Raw genomic sequence first — 15,581 nt, forward strand, 5'->3', positions numbered from 1 at the left:
TGTTTGAAACTGTTTTTCACAACTCAGGTAAGCGTCATGGATATTTTTCTTTCAAACCAATAAAAAAAACAGCATTTGCTGATTAAAAAAAGTTAAATACGTGAAATTTAAGGACTTTTGACTGGTTATGTATAAACAGCCAATGCCAAAGGTGTCCTGACCTGCAGAATCGAGAGCGCCGCTACACTGTGCAAGCTGAGGCATCGCGACGCACACCTGGCCCTGGAAACGGTCTCCGACCAGGACTCATCAGCATCGGCGTGCTGCCTCCTGGCACAGACACCTGAGCTGCAGAGGAAAATAATCCACAGGCTGGTCCTGACACCGCTGTTTGTGGTCAGCATCTCCGTTCCGAGGTGGGACGCTGAAACAAAAGATGCCGCTTGGAGTAATGTGATGGAAGCCCAGCTTTAGCTATTATATAGCCAAGGGTGGAGCTATAAGATCTAGGCGTACACAGTTAGGGTCAGGATGCTCATGAGCCGGTGTTTTCATTCCAGTCGGTCAATGCGCGCACAGCCAGTAGTATTGCCTCAACAACATAGTACTTTATTGTCCCACAAGGGGGGATTAGTTCAGCAGCAAGGGCAACATCTTCTTTAATTCATTTAATGTACAGAATTCACCTGCTTGCTGCATACAATGCTACTACTGCACATAATACTTACTGCATCAAATGCCACGTTGTACATAATTCATTCACTTACTGCACATAGCGTCCCCCATATATATATTTACTTAATGTATATAATGTTCTTTTCTCCCCTTTTGCACAGTCGAGGAGCCTGTCAGGATACATTTCACTGCGTGTTGTACTTGTATAACTGTGCTTTGACAAATAAAGAATCTTGAATCTTGAAACATTAAAAATAAACAAAACAATGATAAAAAGCCACAAGACAGTTATTTATTTATTATTAGATGTAGCCATAATAATATGACGCTCACAAAAATGCACGGAGAAGAACAATGATGAATAAATGAGCAGTGACGTCATAATTGATAATGACTAGCTCAATGGCTAAGATTTGCTATCCGCTGTATATTGCAGGAAAGTATAGCAGTCAGGCAAATTGAAGGCCAACTATGAATGTATGAATGAATGATGAGACTGACCACATTCTTCACACTCTTTCTTACCGGTTCCTATTTTACCCAATCACGGCTGCAGCTTTCCAGCTCCCAGCCGAACACACACAACCAAAGCAACCGTCAGGACCCAGTTCAGTCCTTTAATGTGTAGGGGTGGCGTGATGCTCCAATGCAGCTCAGGTGTGGCCGCCCCCGCCCCCCGCAGCCGCGCCGCCGACCACGCCCTGCCACATAACTAACAGTCCATACAAACTTAAATTTGCTTTCATGAGCACTGGTTGTGATAAATGTCAAGCTTCTGCCTGCTCTCTTTCAGACCTCGAACATCAAATTACACCATCATGGTTTGTGTGTCTGATACCAGCCTCATTGATGTTCTTTGTTTCTGTGTTTTATTGATCTACTTCTGAATCACGGGGTGCACTCCTGTGAAGACTTTCTGTTTTATCAGCCGGGGGATGTTACGTCTATTTTTAGACTTTCGTGAAGCTGAACTTAAAAGGTTTTGCATATATGCTACTGTTAATTCAGGTTTGGATGAGCACATTTGTAAAATAGTTTTACTTTCAGTCAGATTGCTTTGTGTTTTTGTGTGGACTGGATTATGCATTTGTGAGCCCTTTAAAGTTACACACAAATCACTGTACACGATTGTAAATCTTACTTTATGCTTGTGGATCATATCATAAGCAATTGTGACCTTTTTGGGGGCAAATTTCTGTCCATATATAAACAATGACCAGCTAACCTAACCCCATAATGTCTGTGGGAGGAAGCCGGGGTACTCGGAGACAACCCCACACAGGAACGGCCCAGACTGGATTTGAACTCAGGGCCCTCTGGCTTTGTTAACCAACACACCACCACGTCATCCTATTCTGAATTTTTTTCATGTAAATCGGGCCGTTGTTTCACAGAATTTTAATCGATTAAATATTTTACTGTTAGTCAAGCTTGTGTTTCCTTGGTGTGTTTTCTGAGTGAAGGAAAAAGAAGTCTATATCAGTCCAAACTTTACAGAGTAGCTACATGATGCCAGCCTTGGTCTGGTGTTATTACCACCTCATTCTAATGCCTACATTTTGCCAGATGTAGTAGCACAGGTTGCTCCTCCATTAATGTAGAGGAAACATTTATGTTCCTGAATCTGTGATTTTACACACTGGAGACATTTTTTCCGAGAGAGAGCTTTTTCCTCAACATGACCAGGGCATAGCAGGGAATGTACTTGTCAGGGAATTCTAGCTGGTATGTTTAGTGGTAGCTGCAAACACCATTTTTATAGACTCCTCTATTAAAGTAACCACAAGCATATCTCTCATAAGTAAGCGGTTCACTGCTGGTTTCCTTGCCCAAGGAAAGGAGAAAAATGACGTTTTGGAAATTCTGAAGAGATCCTCCTTGGATTGTCAGTTCCCTCATGCCTGGCATAAGGGCCCCCCTTGCACTGCTAGAGCATCCTGCAGTGTTAATAGGCGCTTTTTTCTCCGCTGCACTAGATTTCCAAACAGTCACTCATGCCTCACTGCTCACTCTCAGGTTTTATAGTACTGTCTTTGACCTAATGAGCCTTTACAGCTGAGATTTTTTACCTCTCAGAGGTTTCAAAAAGAGAGGCAGAGCAGGTTCATTACGCCTCTACATATACATTCAGAACACAAGGCGATGAGATGCTCCGAGACAGTGTTTTAATTAACAGTGGCTCCTCAGTGTACTCACTGGAGAAAATGACATGAAGCCTACAAGCAATCCTCTGAATTGTTTTCCGATTTGTTTTGCATCTGCCAGGGATAGTCCTAAAATAGGCTGTTAATGAAGTGAGTGTCTCCAAAGAAGTGGTGAGCTGCTGATGCTCTGGTGGCCCACCCACTACAGGATGGAGAAAATCCCTCTGAGCCCCCCGGTGAGGGGTTTGACTTACTCACAAATAAAAACAACATACTATGACGGTGTAATAGACTCACTATGTGTGTATTGTGTCTGCCAGTGCTCTGGGGCTATATTCCCTCTTTTCCCAAAATGTCCTATGCACTTCAATTGGGAAGAACAACAGTATGGAAGCAGACTTTTGATAGAGCCAGTGATCAAGTACATATGGACAGAGGCTTATCAGTTCTGTTTTCCCACATGAAAGCCATTATTTTGGCCTTAATGCTGGTGGAGTCTTGAAGAACAAAAAGAATTATGTGCTTTGACCTTTACTCACAAAGTTCATCATTCATGTGAGATTTAGAAGTTATGCAATACTGAGTACTCTTCATCAAATTACTAAAATTTCATTGTGAAACATTGAAAACATTCTCAGACAATAACGAGAGGTTTTTGACACATTTTAGCACATCCTTACCTGCAATCATTCTAAGCACCTTGAAGCTGGGGACTTCCAATCAGAGGTTAATGTTGAATTTGGCAGGTGGGTGAATGATGGGGTTTGTCTTAAAATAACTTCCAAATTGATTTGTTTCTGTTTGTTTCTTTGTGAACAGGCTACAATCTGTGCTGCTGCTGCTCCGAGATTTACTCTTCTTTGAGGATATAGCAAACTGTATTCTACAATACTCAAGCAAATGCTACATGAGCTATCGTGCTATGATTGATGCTTTCCACTTGCTAGAATATCAGCAACAGCTCCCACCTGCCTATTCACAACTTGTCTGCCTGCTCTCCACCTGCTGATGGTCTGCAACTCTCCTGCCTACTCAGTTCTTCCTTCTTGCTCTCCTCGCCCACCATAACAAGTAAGACAGAATCAGACACTTCCACAACTCACCACTACAACACTTACCTGTTGGATCTGGCTAATTGCTACTCTCTTCTGTGGCAGAGCTCCTGTGATCCAATTCTTGTTGAGGCTCTCCTTTATTCCCAGTTCCCTGCTTGATGACCGTTTCTCATTCTCTGATGAACCCTACTGCAAACTTAGCTCTGAGTCTGCTCTTTGAGTCCTGCCTGATTCAATCCATGACTGTATATATTACATAACAGTAACAACTAAATATAAGCATACACGCATGAGTGTTGCTAGTAGGACTCAAACATGTCATAACTCACTGGATGTCCACTTTTGTGATGTTGAACGGGTTTTCACTTCAGCTCACTTCTGGACAAATTGCAGTAAATCTCTTCCATCCTGCCTCTCATCAAACACAACTAACATCCCTTGATGTTTCTTGATCTTGCATCCAACTATCTTTTCTATGGAGGTCTCTGATTCTTAATCTATAACCAAGTGGGAATAGTAAATGGAGCTGTGTTAATATTGGTCCCAGTAGTCCTAATCCCCATCTTCTGCTCAGTGAATGCATCTTCTGACGGGGTCAGCTACACATTTTTTGAGTTTGATTGCAGCCTCTGATCTCCAGCACTAATAGGAGCCTCCTTCTGTTGATATTAGAGCAGCTAAAAGGTTTGGTTCAATTCAGTTTTCTTTATATAGCGCCAAGTCACAACAACAATTGCCTCAAGTTGTTTTATATTGTAATGTAAAAATAGTAGAATAATACAAAGAAATCAGAGAAACCCGTAAAAATCAGATGACACTCTCTGAGCAAGCGCTTGGCGACAGTAGGAAGGAAAACCTCCCTTTTAACAGAAAGAAACCTCCAGCAGAGCAAAGCTCAGGGAGGGGCGGGGCGGGGCCATCTGCTGCGACCAGTTGGGGTGAGTGAAGAAAGACAAGACATGCATCATAGAAATCCGCAAGCAGTCTACCTAACAAGCCTAATCTTGGGGCAGAATACAAAAAGCTCAATTTTTCCTGAAGTTACAGGAAGGGAATTATATTTGCCTACGCCCTTATGTCTGTCTAATACATTCCTGCAGTTTAACTAATTGGTGTGTGTCATTTGGGGGCATGGATACATAAAGCTGGGTATCCTTTGCATAGCAATGAAAATGTATGATATGTTTTCTAATTATACTACCTAAGAAAAGCACGTGTAATGTAAAAAACAAATATTGGTCCTGGCACAGACCTCTGTGGAACTCCATAATTAACTTTATTGTGTGAATATGATTCACTATTTACATGAACAAATTGCAAACCGTTGATTCTGACTGATATGATTCAAACCAGCTATTCACTCATACTCTACCAAAAGCCCCTCCAGGTGTTGTGTAGACTCCTGTCTACAGTAGAAACAATGATCAAAACTCCAGACACAGCTCAGCAAATGCCTCCACGGGTTAATGGACAGACTCCTGACTGCTTCACATTAAGGAGATTCTGGGTTTGAACCTGCTGACCGACTGGGGCCTTTCAGTGTGTGCCTCCAAAGACATATACGTTGGGTTAATAGGTGATTCTAAACTGGCCATGGTGTTGTTGGTAAATGGACTGGTTCTTAAATCGTGGTTTTCTACCCTAACTGAGCACTCAAAGCGCTTTATACAACGTGCTTCATTCACCAACACCCATTCGTATAAGCGCTGTGCCTTCCAAGGCTTTGGAACAGCTTACCGCTCACTCTTCACACTTTAAAAAGCAGCTTAAACCTCATCTGTTTGGACAAATGAGACAGACAGACAGTTAATGTGTGTCCAGTTTTCCCATGGTTTGGGCTGGGTTTTTATTGATACCTCTATAAAGCTCTTTGTGACTGTTTCATGTCTTTAAAAGCACTATATACATACACGGTACTTACCTACTAGATCAAAATAGAGGTGTGCTGTATTAGTATAATGTTATTTTTGCTTAACTAAAGGATTGTGCATGTCTTCCACCAAAACTGCAGCCAAACAATAAAGCAAAGCAAAAAAGTACTTAAGCTAAAGAAGTTTGGAAAGCTTACATTCCAATAACCCAAAGCTGTTTCCTCATGTGGAACCATCGCAACACACTCTTGTAATTGTACAGTATATAAACTTCCATCATGATTGTTGCTAGAGAGAACAACATTCCCTGCCCATTACACACTCAGGAAACTTGTAGAGCTCCTTCTTTATGAGGTTTACCCCCATTAAGTGGGGTTTCCCTTCAGTAACAAGTGCCTGGAAGCAGTGTGGAGCTGTCCTCACAGCTGCAAGGACCCTGAAGGACCCCACACTGAAAAAGGAGATTCCACCAGGACATACAGAGATGAAGACACACACACAGTTGTAAATCTAAAACAGACTTACAATATGTTTTTGGTTGTTTTTTTTTTTCATTTTTGCATTTGGGGAAACCTTGACCACCAAAGTCTTTTTAAAAATAGAAGATAGATAAAAAGCAGATACCCTCTGGTACGATATGGTACGAGTGTTGGTGATGGTGAGGATTTACTGTCAACTAAAGAACTCATATTATGAGCCTCATTTTTAATGGCTGACATTTTGGAACATAGTGACATGATGTTTAGGTACATTTATCCCATGGATGTCCCAAGTGGGTGTGCCCACACACAGTGTGTCACGGAGGGTAGGTGATTTAAGCACAGATATTACTAAGAAAAGGGAAACCCTCCTCAAAAACGGACAGAGCAGTGGAGCAGCCAAGGGAATTCACACAAATTTAAAAACTGTAGGACTAAAATATAATTTATTATATTTAAACAGTTAAAAATATAAGAAGAATTAAAAAACAACCCTGGCCAGGGGAGAACACACCATAAACATCAATAAAACACAAGATTAAAAGTCCAGTGGCGATCGCCACGGTATAGAAGTCACTAAAAATTTAAAAATCCAGTGAAGCGGTGCAGGAGGGAAACCCGGCGGCGTCCTCGCCTTCCTCTTCGCGTTCTGCGCCCTGGTGCGCCCGGGTGGGCAGAGCTCTTAACTCTGCCCGCTGCTTCCCTGTAATCGCCAATCGGCACCGGCCCGCCTCGCCGCCTCTAGTTTCCGCAGACGCGAAATCTGGCCTCCAGTTGCTGAAGCAGTCGGACACCTCGCTCTGCGTCCTTGCTTATCGACGCTGTATCCTCCTGGCTCGCTTCACACCAAGCTCTCCCAGCCTCTCTGTGTTACTCAGCACTCTCTGTAAATTACCATTCACTCCTTTTCTCTCAGGTGTGTCCAATCAGTAAAATGGGAAAAGGGCGGAGTCCCTCCAGGACAGATTGACGGTGTAACCAAAAACATGCAATAAAAATAAAACACTGCACAAAATATAACCACAACATGCAATATAAAAAGTAAATAAACACACTTCACATAAAAACACAACAAAGCAAAACAACATCCGTCCTCCCCTGGATGACAAGTGCACGGCAGTTTTGCGTTTTGGGGTCGTTATTTGGGATTTCTGATAAGAGCTGGCTCTTCCACAGAAGATCCGTGTGTGGTAAATGTAAGCTACATTTGAAATGTGTTTTTTTTCTTCTCATAGACACTGTCAGCTACAGAACCCAAGCCAACCTGAAATGGTAGCTTCAATGAACACATGGTTGAACAATGCTTGAGGCCTGTATTGGGGAAGCAGCAAAATGCCTTAGCAAAATTTGACTTTTTATGTTGTGTTCAAGAAAACCTTATGGAATTACCAGAATTTCTCAGCATCTTATGATTTGTAACAGGAAACAGCTGTTAATAGTAAAGAGGGTTCAATGTTCACTTTTTCAAGTCTGCTCTACAAAGTTATTACTCCTTCTTGTTCAGTAAATACATGACCAGTACAGCTTTTTGCATGTTATTTCTTAAGTCTGATAGTGTTTGTATACAATGGTAACTTAAATTGTTCTTCATTGTTATTATATTTTCTACTGTTTTGATAGATTTTTACTCTTTGATTGTGAATACATATTGGTGTTTAAAATATGACGTAACTTATTACTTATTCTGCTCTGAAGAACTGAAACTAATTTGGATTTGGATGAACAGCAGTATGTGCTGTACTGCTGTTTAGAAATTAGGAACAAACACAAGACTCAGGCATACAGGCCCTGATACCAACGCGAAACTTCTGGCTGGGACACATGGGTGCCCCACACTTTGACGACTCAATCTGTGCTCAAAGTGGGAGCAAACTGTTTTCCTTTGTACTAATAACCATCAGATACATCTGATACACAATGCACTCCATCAGGGACTTAGTTAAAGGGACTATGTTAAAAGGTTTATTAATAAAATAGAGGTATCTGTAAATGATATCCCAGAAGAATAGTTGTGGAGGAAATCTGTGTTGGAGACTATGGATGGGAGTGGGAGAGCTTCAAAGCTACCTGGAGATAAAGAGTGGCTACCACATTACAAGGAACATCAGACCAAGTGGGAAACAAATTGTTAGAGTTCTAGAGTTCACAAGAAAAAGCAAATTGAGAGAACCCTGAACGTATCTGCTGCTACTGGAGTGGATGGAAGTGAAGGTCAGTGATTAGGTGATGCCAACCAGGCATCTGAATGGAAACAACAACAACAACAACAATCTTTATTTATAGAGCACATTTAAAAACCAACGGTATACCAAAGTGCTTAACATAGAGCAAGGAAATAACACAAGTATTATAAGGCCTTAATAAAAGTGTGAAATTATGTTCACAGGAAAATGCCACCAATACACAATGGTAATATAACATACACAGCACAAATAAGAGCATAATAAAACACCAGTCAAAGAATGAGTAGGAAAATTAAAAGAATAAATCTATGCAACAAATGCAAGCATTAACAGGTAGAAAAGGCAAGATTAAACAAATACGTTTTAAGCCGTGATTTAAAAGATTGAACAGAATCAGACACCCGGATCCCAATCGGAAGGTTGTTCCACAACTCTGGTGCAGCCAGGGCAAACGCCCGGTCACCTCTAGACTTCAGCCGAGATCTAGGCTGCACCAATAGTAACTGAGTAGATGATCTCAGAGCCCTGGCAGGAACATATGAGTTAAGGAGTTCCTTAAGGTAGCTCGGTGCTGTATTGTTAGTGATTTTAAAAGTAAGCAGCAGAATTTTAAATTGGATGCGGTATTTCACAGGCAGCCAGTGCAAATCAGCTAGGACCGGAGTGATGTGGGCAAACTTCCTAGTTTTGGTTAGAATGCGTGCTGCAGCATTTTGGACTGTCTGCAATCTATGAAAGAGGGCAGAATGGAGACCAAAATAGAGTGAGATGCAGTAGTCCAGCCTCGAGGTCACAAAGGCATGGATGAGCTTTTCCAGGTCTTTATGCGGGATATACTGCCTAGCCTTAGAAATGAGGCGGAGTTGGTAAAAACTGGATCTAACAACAGCAGACACTTGTTTATCAAGTTTAAACGAGCTGTCAAGTAACACGCCCAGATTCCTAGCAGTGTCAGAAAAGGAGCTAGTAAGAAAACCAAAAGCATCACGAAGTTGGCCACGAGGAACGTTACTGCCAAAGACCACAATTTCAGTTTTCTTATCATTAAGGATAAGAGTATTTGCTAGGAGCCATTCCTTGACCTCGCACATGCACTCTCGAAAACAATTCAAGGACAAAGCTAGGTCATCATTTAGCTCAAAGTAAATCTGAATGTCGTCAGCATAACAATGGAAAGAGATGTGGTATTTCTCAAAGATTGCACTTAGAGGAAGCATGTACAGTGAGAACAGAGTAGGGCCTAACACAGATCCTTGTGGAACACCACAGCAGACAGGTACAGCAGAGGAAAAGCAAGTGCCCAGGTGAACCGAGGAAAGCCGATTGGAGAGGTATGATTTAAACCAATCCAAGGCAGAACCTTTGATGCCTACAGTATGCTCAAGCCTCGCTAATAAGATGTTATGATCAACCATGTCGAATGCCGAAGATAAATCCAATAGCACTAGGACCGCGGAGCGTCCATTATCAGCCATTAGTAGAAGGTCATTAAGGACTCGAAGCAGCGCAGTCTCAGTGCTATGATGTGGTTTGAAGGCCGATTGGAATTTATCATTAATGTTATTCTCATCCAGGTACACCTGGAGTTGTAGCAAAACTATCTTCTCAAGGATTTTGGCCAGGAACGGAAGCTTGGAGATCGGCCTATAGTTCGCATAATCATTATAATCAAGGTTCCTTTTTTTAAGAACAGGTTGAACTATAGCATGTTTAAAGGCTGACGGGACGCAGCCGGAGAGTAAGGAAGAGTTCAATAGCGACAATATACTGGGTCCAATTACACTGAAGCAGTCCTTAACTATGCGAGATGGGAGAATATCATATATGGGATTAGTATTGTTCAGTTGTTCAGTTGTTCAGCTAAACGCTTAAGGGTTAGGGTGACACGGGTTCAAACTGATGGAAAGTAGACGAACAGTCAGGGATAAACGCAGAGCCTGTCATTAAAGGAAGTGAGGATTTAAGAGATGAAACTTCATCTAAAAAGTGATTTAAAAATTGTTCACAAAGAACCGGGGAGCACGGCAGCGGCATAATAGGGCAGGGGTTGACCACAGAATTAAAAATTTTAAATAAAATTCAAGGATTGTGACCATTGGTTGAGATCATTTTTGATAGAAAAGCTGCTTTGGCCATTTTGGCAGCAGTTTGAAACTTCGAGCGGCTGGTACGTAGGATATCATAGGATGCCTGGAGTTTATCTTTCCTCCACCTCCTCTCATCACGCCGACACACACGTCGTAGGGCGCGAACAGAGTCGCTTAACCAACATTGTGAATAAGTTCTGGGGCGCTTCAATTTAATAGGTGCAACAATGTCGAGGATAGAGGAACATATGGTTAACAGGGTGTTGGCAAAATTCTCAACAATATGAGGGGTAAAACAATCTAACGTAGTGAATGCAGAATTCAAAAAAGAAGCAGAAAAATTCGCCACAGTATCAGCATTAACTGTGCGCATAGGGCAAAGAAGGGCCTCAAGGTGCAATTCGGTATTACCTAGATCAACATCAAAGATGACCGGGGAGTGGTCAGAGAAACCAGCATTTCTAATATCCCTGATGCATATGTCCACGCCATATGAAAAGACCAAATCAAGGGTATGGCCTTTAACATGGGTTGGTTCATTTACCCACTGAGTAAGATTAAAAGAGTCAGTCAATGCAAGAAAATCTTTAACCAATGGGTCATTCATACAGCAGACGTGTATATTAAAATCACCAGTAATAATAACACAGCCATATTTAAAAAGAATGGATCCCAAAAAGTCAGCGAATTCAGAAATAAACATCTTGTGGTATTTAGGCGGACGATAGACCACAACACACAGAGTAGTCAGAGAGCCAGGCAACTCCAATAATTGAGCTTCAAAGCTAGGGTAGGTGGGGGAGGATAGCAGCCGAGCTTTATGTTTGTTTTTAAGAACCGAAGCTAAGCCACCACCTCTGCCAGTGAGCCTCGGTGAGCTAAAAAAAACACAGTCAGGAGGGAGAAGCTCAGAGAAGGGGATGAACTCACCGGGAGAAATCCACGTCTCCGTCAGAAGTAGAACGTCCAGTGCCATGGTGAGGAAAAAGTCATTTAAAAGAAAAGCCTTATTCGTCAGAGACCTGACGTTAAATAAAGCCATCCGTGTCCGAGGAGCTAGGTCACCAGCGGTGGCACGTCGCAGGACGCTGAGGTTGTTATGATGGACACCACGACCGAATGATGTTATCCAGGACCGAACAGGGAGGCAAGCCACTGGGAGGGCAGGGTAGGTTTGAAAACCAGCAGGGCAGATCCAACGATGACTCAACAGTTTAGCAACAGGGCGGCTTCTGAGGGAGTGGATGAAGCGTGGAATTTCACGGCTTGCAGATGGATAGTCCGTAGCCATGGCTTTAAGGTAAGCCTTGAAGCGGGTGCGAACACCACTCCTTTTACCCCATTTCCTGAAGCGTTTCCTGCGCAGAATGGGAAAAGGTAAGCAGGTCGTACTGGTGAGGGAATCAGGCATTAAGGGGATTGCATTGCCCAGGGTCCCACAAAGGTCCAGTCGTTGGGAATAAGAAAATCGAAGATTCAGAAGCGTGTGTCTGTCATAAGTTATTAGTGTACAGTCACCTAGTGAACATAAAACCAAGGATAAAACAATAAGGAGTACTATGCCAAGGCGCAGTCGAAGACGGCCTGCCATGCACACCAGCGCCATCTTGTATTCACCTCCTGGAGGAACAGTATCAGTTCCTCCAGGAATCCATACACACAAGATATATGGATGAGAGGGCGTGAGAGAGAAAGCTGTAGGCTCCGACTGAAGGCATGAGTGGACTGTAAAAACAAGGTAAAACAGCACACAATTCATCCAGCTGGTCCTTATTAACCCTGAGGCATCTGCAGCCCAGATGGCTTATTATTCTACACTTCCTCCAGTTCTACCTCAGAGGCAGATAGACTAGGGCCTGCATACAAACTTAGATTCATTTCAATGTTATTTATATGCTGCAGTTTCAAATCACAACAACAGTCACCTAATGGAGCTGTATATTGTAAAAGGTACCCTACAATAATACAGAAAAAACCTCAATCATAAGCACTTGGTAACAGTGGGAAGGAAAAACTCCCTTTCACAGAATGAAACCCCCAGCAGAATCACGCATACATCTGCCATGATGGGTGGGGGTGAGGGGAGGGAGACAGGCCAAAAGACACACTGTGGAAGAGATCCAGAGATTAATGATCACTAATGATTAAATGCAGAGTGGTGTATAAACACAGAGAGAACAAGTGAGCGAAGAAGATGCTCAGCGCATCATGGGAAGCCCCCTGGCAGCCTAGGCCAATTAACCCTTTAAGACCTACCATAGAACCAAGTCCACCAGAGCTTATCTTTATATTTTTAGATGCTGTAGTGCCATTTTTGGGAGTATTTCAAGTTTCTATATATCAATACAATCGTTATATCCCAAGTTTTAATAATATGTATGCATTAAGTCCATAGTAACTACATAAATTGCAAAAAAGTGCAATAAACCACAAAAAAATTGAAAATCGTCTTTGTTTTTTTTTACACATATTTCTAGTTAGAGAAATTTCAGAGACATATCCCTCAAAATTTTAAATGCAAAAAAGTTGCACAAAATAATTTCCAACCACATGAAATTTATTTTGAGTGTCTTCATAGTTTTATTTTTGAGATACACCAATTTTTATATACTACAGGAAAAATGAAAATAAATATTATAATGCAAATTTGCAAAAAAACCCAAAAAGAAAACAACAGCATGTGCATCTAAATAAGCTATATATCTTTGTAATTGCCCTGTAGGAAAAAACATTTTCATTTTGTCACTTCCGGTTTTGGTCAGGTAATGGCAGACATCAGATAGATCGTGCTGACATTTAGTAGGAAGTGTTATGAACAGCTGATCAGATCAGAAGGCGTGTTTCTGGAATATTATGTTTTTGTTGCTGCAAATGCTTTCTACACAGTTTTTGCAAAGCCATATGTGGAAGGAAACTGTGACCTAGGACAAGCTGAATGCATAAGATGTAAGTACAAATCCACCGGCTTCATATGCAAAAAAAAAAAATTATTGCACTAGCTCATGTGGTTGCAATTTTACCGGGCTTTAAAAATAGTTACGCTAAACGAAGAGTGCCCACTCCGATCGGCCATAAAGGGTTAAAGTGTAACTAAGGGAGGGTTCAGGGTCACCACTGCTATCCTTACTATAATCTTTATCAAAAAGAAAAGTTTTAACCCTTGTTTTGTCCCAAACCTTTTGGCCTCTTCCTGAAAGAGAGCTGCTCTCTCTCCCTCTCCCTCCCTCCCTTTCCAGATTACCACACCTGATTGCTACAGCTGAGCAGCATTAAGATCATTTGTGGACCAGCATATAGAGCTCCAGCAACAAATGCTTTGCTCTTTTTATATGGCTACTAAGCGCTTGGAAGTGTGTGCCTGCTTGCTATTTCTGTTTTGCTTTGGTTACTGTTGGAAGCCAAAGGTGGGAAATATGTGAGACCTAGTTTGTGTTGCTATTTAGTCATTGTATTTTGAAGTTGTAGGGGTTCACTGCCATTTCTTTTTTATGTAAACCTTTTCTTTAGACCCTACAGTGTGTGAATGTGTGTGTGAATGGGTGGATGACTGAATGTATAAAGCACTTTGGGGTCCTTAGGGACTAGTAAAGCGCTATACAAATACAGGCCATTTACCTTTTACCATTTACAATAATACATGCAGAGAGAAACCCAAAAATTATATGACCCCTTAAGAGCCAGCACTTTTGGCAGCAGTGGGAAGGAAAACCTCCCTTTTAAGATGATGAGATGAGATAGCCTTTATTTGTCAGTTGCAGGTCTTTTGACCACAACCGAGATGACAGACCTTGCTGATCGTACATACAATACACAAACATCACATTGGGGAGACAGGTCAGGCTAGGTAGCGAGGAAAAAAAAACATCGAAATGTGTAACACAAAAGGATAATACAGGAATGCACAGATATCAACACACCATAGCACAATAAACACAGACAAGCAACATGGGAAAGTGTTCCAGTGTGTACATCTGATCTGGGAAAGCTGCAATCTTCGACTGCGCCTCCAACTGACCCGATGTCCACATCAGAGGGGAGGTAAGCGTTGGAGGTGGCGTTGGATCCGGGGTAGGGAGGATGATGCGTCAGTGAGTGCTTATCAGTATCAGTATATGTATGTGTGTGCGTGTCCATAGTTCAGCTGAGACAGTGTCCTTCGCCCTGCCAGGCTAAGTAAACAGTCTTCCAGCCAACCCAGGTGGCCTTGCATGGGATGGGAAGGAACAGACTCAACACAGTCGTTATCAGGGTGTTTTTGTTCGGCTCCAGCCTTGCGACCGCAGAGGGTATCCGCATGAAGTGAAGTGATGGTGCTTTTTACTTTAGTGCGAACAGCTCATATGAATTTCAAAGCAGTTCTATAGTCCAACACTGGTCTCTCAATCTCCCGTTGGAGAGCCGCGAGCTTCGCCATACTTGCGCTCTGTGATGTTGTCATTCTTGTGCCCAAAGAGGCGATTCTGAGAAGTCACGACAGTGTGCCTCCCCGAGATGTCATCCGATTTGCGCCCAGAGATGTTATTCCGAGCTAGCCCTTCCAAGATGTATTCAGTCTGCATTCAGAGATCTTATTCTGAGTATTCACAGCAGCCGTAGCCTCTCCAAGATCTCCAAGTCAGGGCCAAGCCAGCTCCGATCAGCCAGAACCCTGTTATCATGGTTCCGAATAGGTCGATATCTTCAGCACTCAGGCTCACCCGAGCCCAGACTCCTCGTTGAGAAAAGGGTGACAATTGCATTCAGAGACCAGTTGATCCAATCCATAATTCCTCTTTTAGGTTTTAGAGACCAGACTGTGAGAGTGTGTTCCAGGGAAAAGTAATACAAAAGTAATACAAAAAACACGAGACCAGACAAGGACATAAGCAGGGAAGATAAGGGAGAGGAGAGGGGAAAAGTGTGTCCGCCTCCTCCGAGAGCTGAGAGAAAATAGCTGTTTATAAAGACATATCTGTGGGATATTATGAATCTCTTTTTTTTTCTCTAATGGTAAAAATTCTATTACTAGTTGAGTTTGAAGGAATGCTTGGTTCAACAGAACTCTTTTTTTGGATTGACCTGACGGATTCAAACGTATAGTGACTGTCATGGTTCTGGATCTTGGATCCAGATCACAATTTGCTTTGTATGTTGCCGATGACATTTTC

The 15,581-nt window shown here is 42.2% G+C and overlaps 1 protein-coding gene across 3 annotated transcripts in view; it reads right to left on the reverse strand.

The window, feature by feature from the left end:
- Window positions 1–11,425, reverse strand: part of anos1a (anosmin 1a) — a 44,435-nt gene extending 33,010 nt beyond the window's left edge. Inside the window, exons 1-2 of one of the 3 annotated variants that reach the window (XM_025902748.1) lie at window positions 11,365–11,425; window positions 162–364 (exon numbers count right to left, since the gene is read on the reverse strand). In XM_025902748.1, the coding sequence (XP_025758533.1) occupies window positions 162–364; window positions 11,365–11,410 (249 nt within the window). In that variant the 5' untranslated portion in view covers window positions 11,411–11,425. Of the gene's footprint in view, window positions 1–161; window positions 365–456; window positions 519–1,140; window positions 1,242–11,364 lie in introns of those variants that run through there. The other 2 variants (XM_005459206.4, XM_019352281.2) reach the window with 2 other exon arrangements.
- Between the last annotated feature and the right edge of the window lie 4,156 nt (window positions 11,426–15,581).

This window comes from Oreochromis niloticus, linkage group LG23 (genome assembly GCF_001858045.2).
Source record: "Oreochromis niloticus isolate F11D_XX linkage group LG23, O_niloticus_UMD_NMBU, whole genome shotgun sequence".
NCBI classification, from domain to species: Eukaryota; Metazoa; Chordata; class Actinopteri; order Cichliformes; family Cichlidae; genus Oreochromis; species Oreochromis niloticus.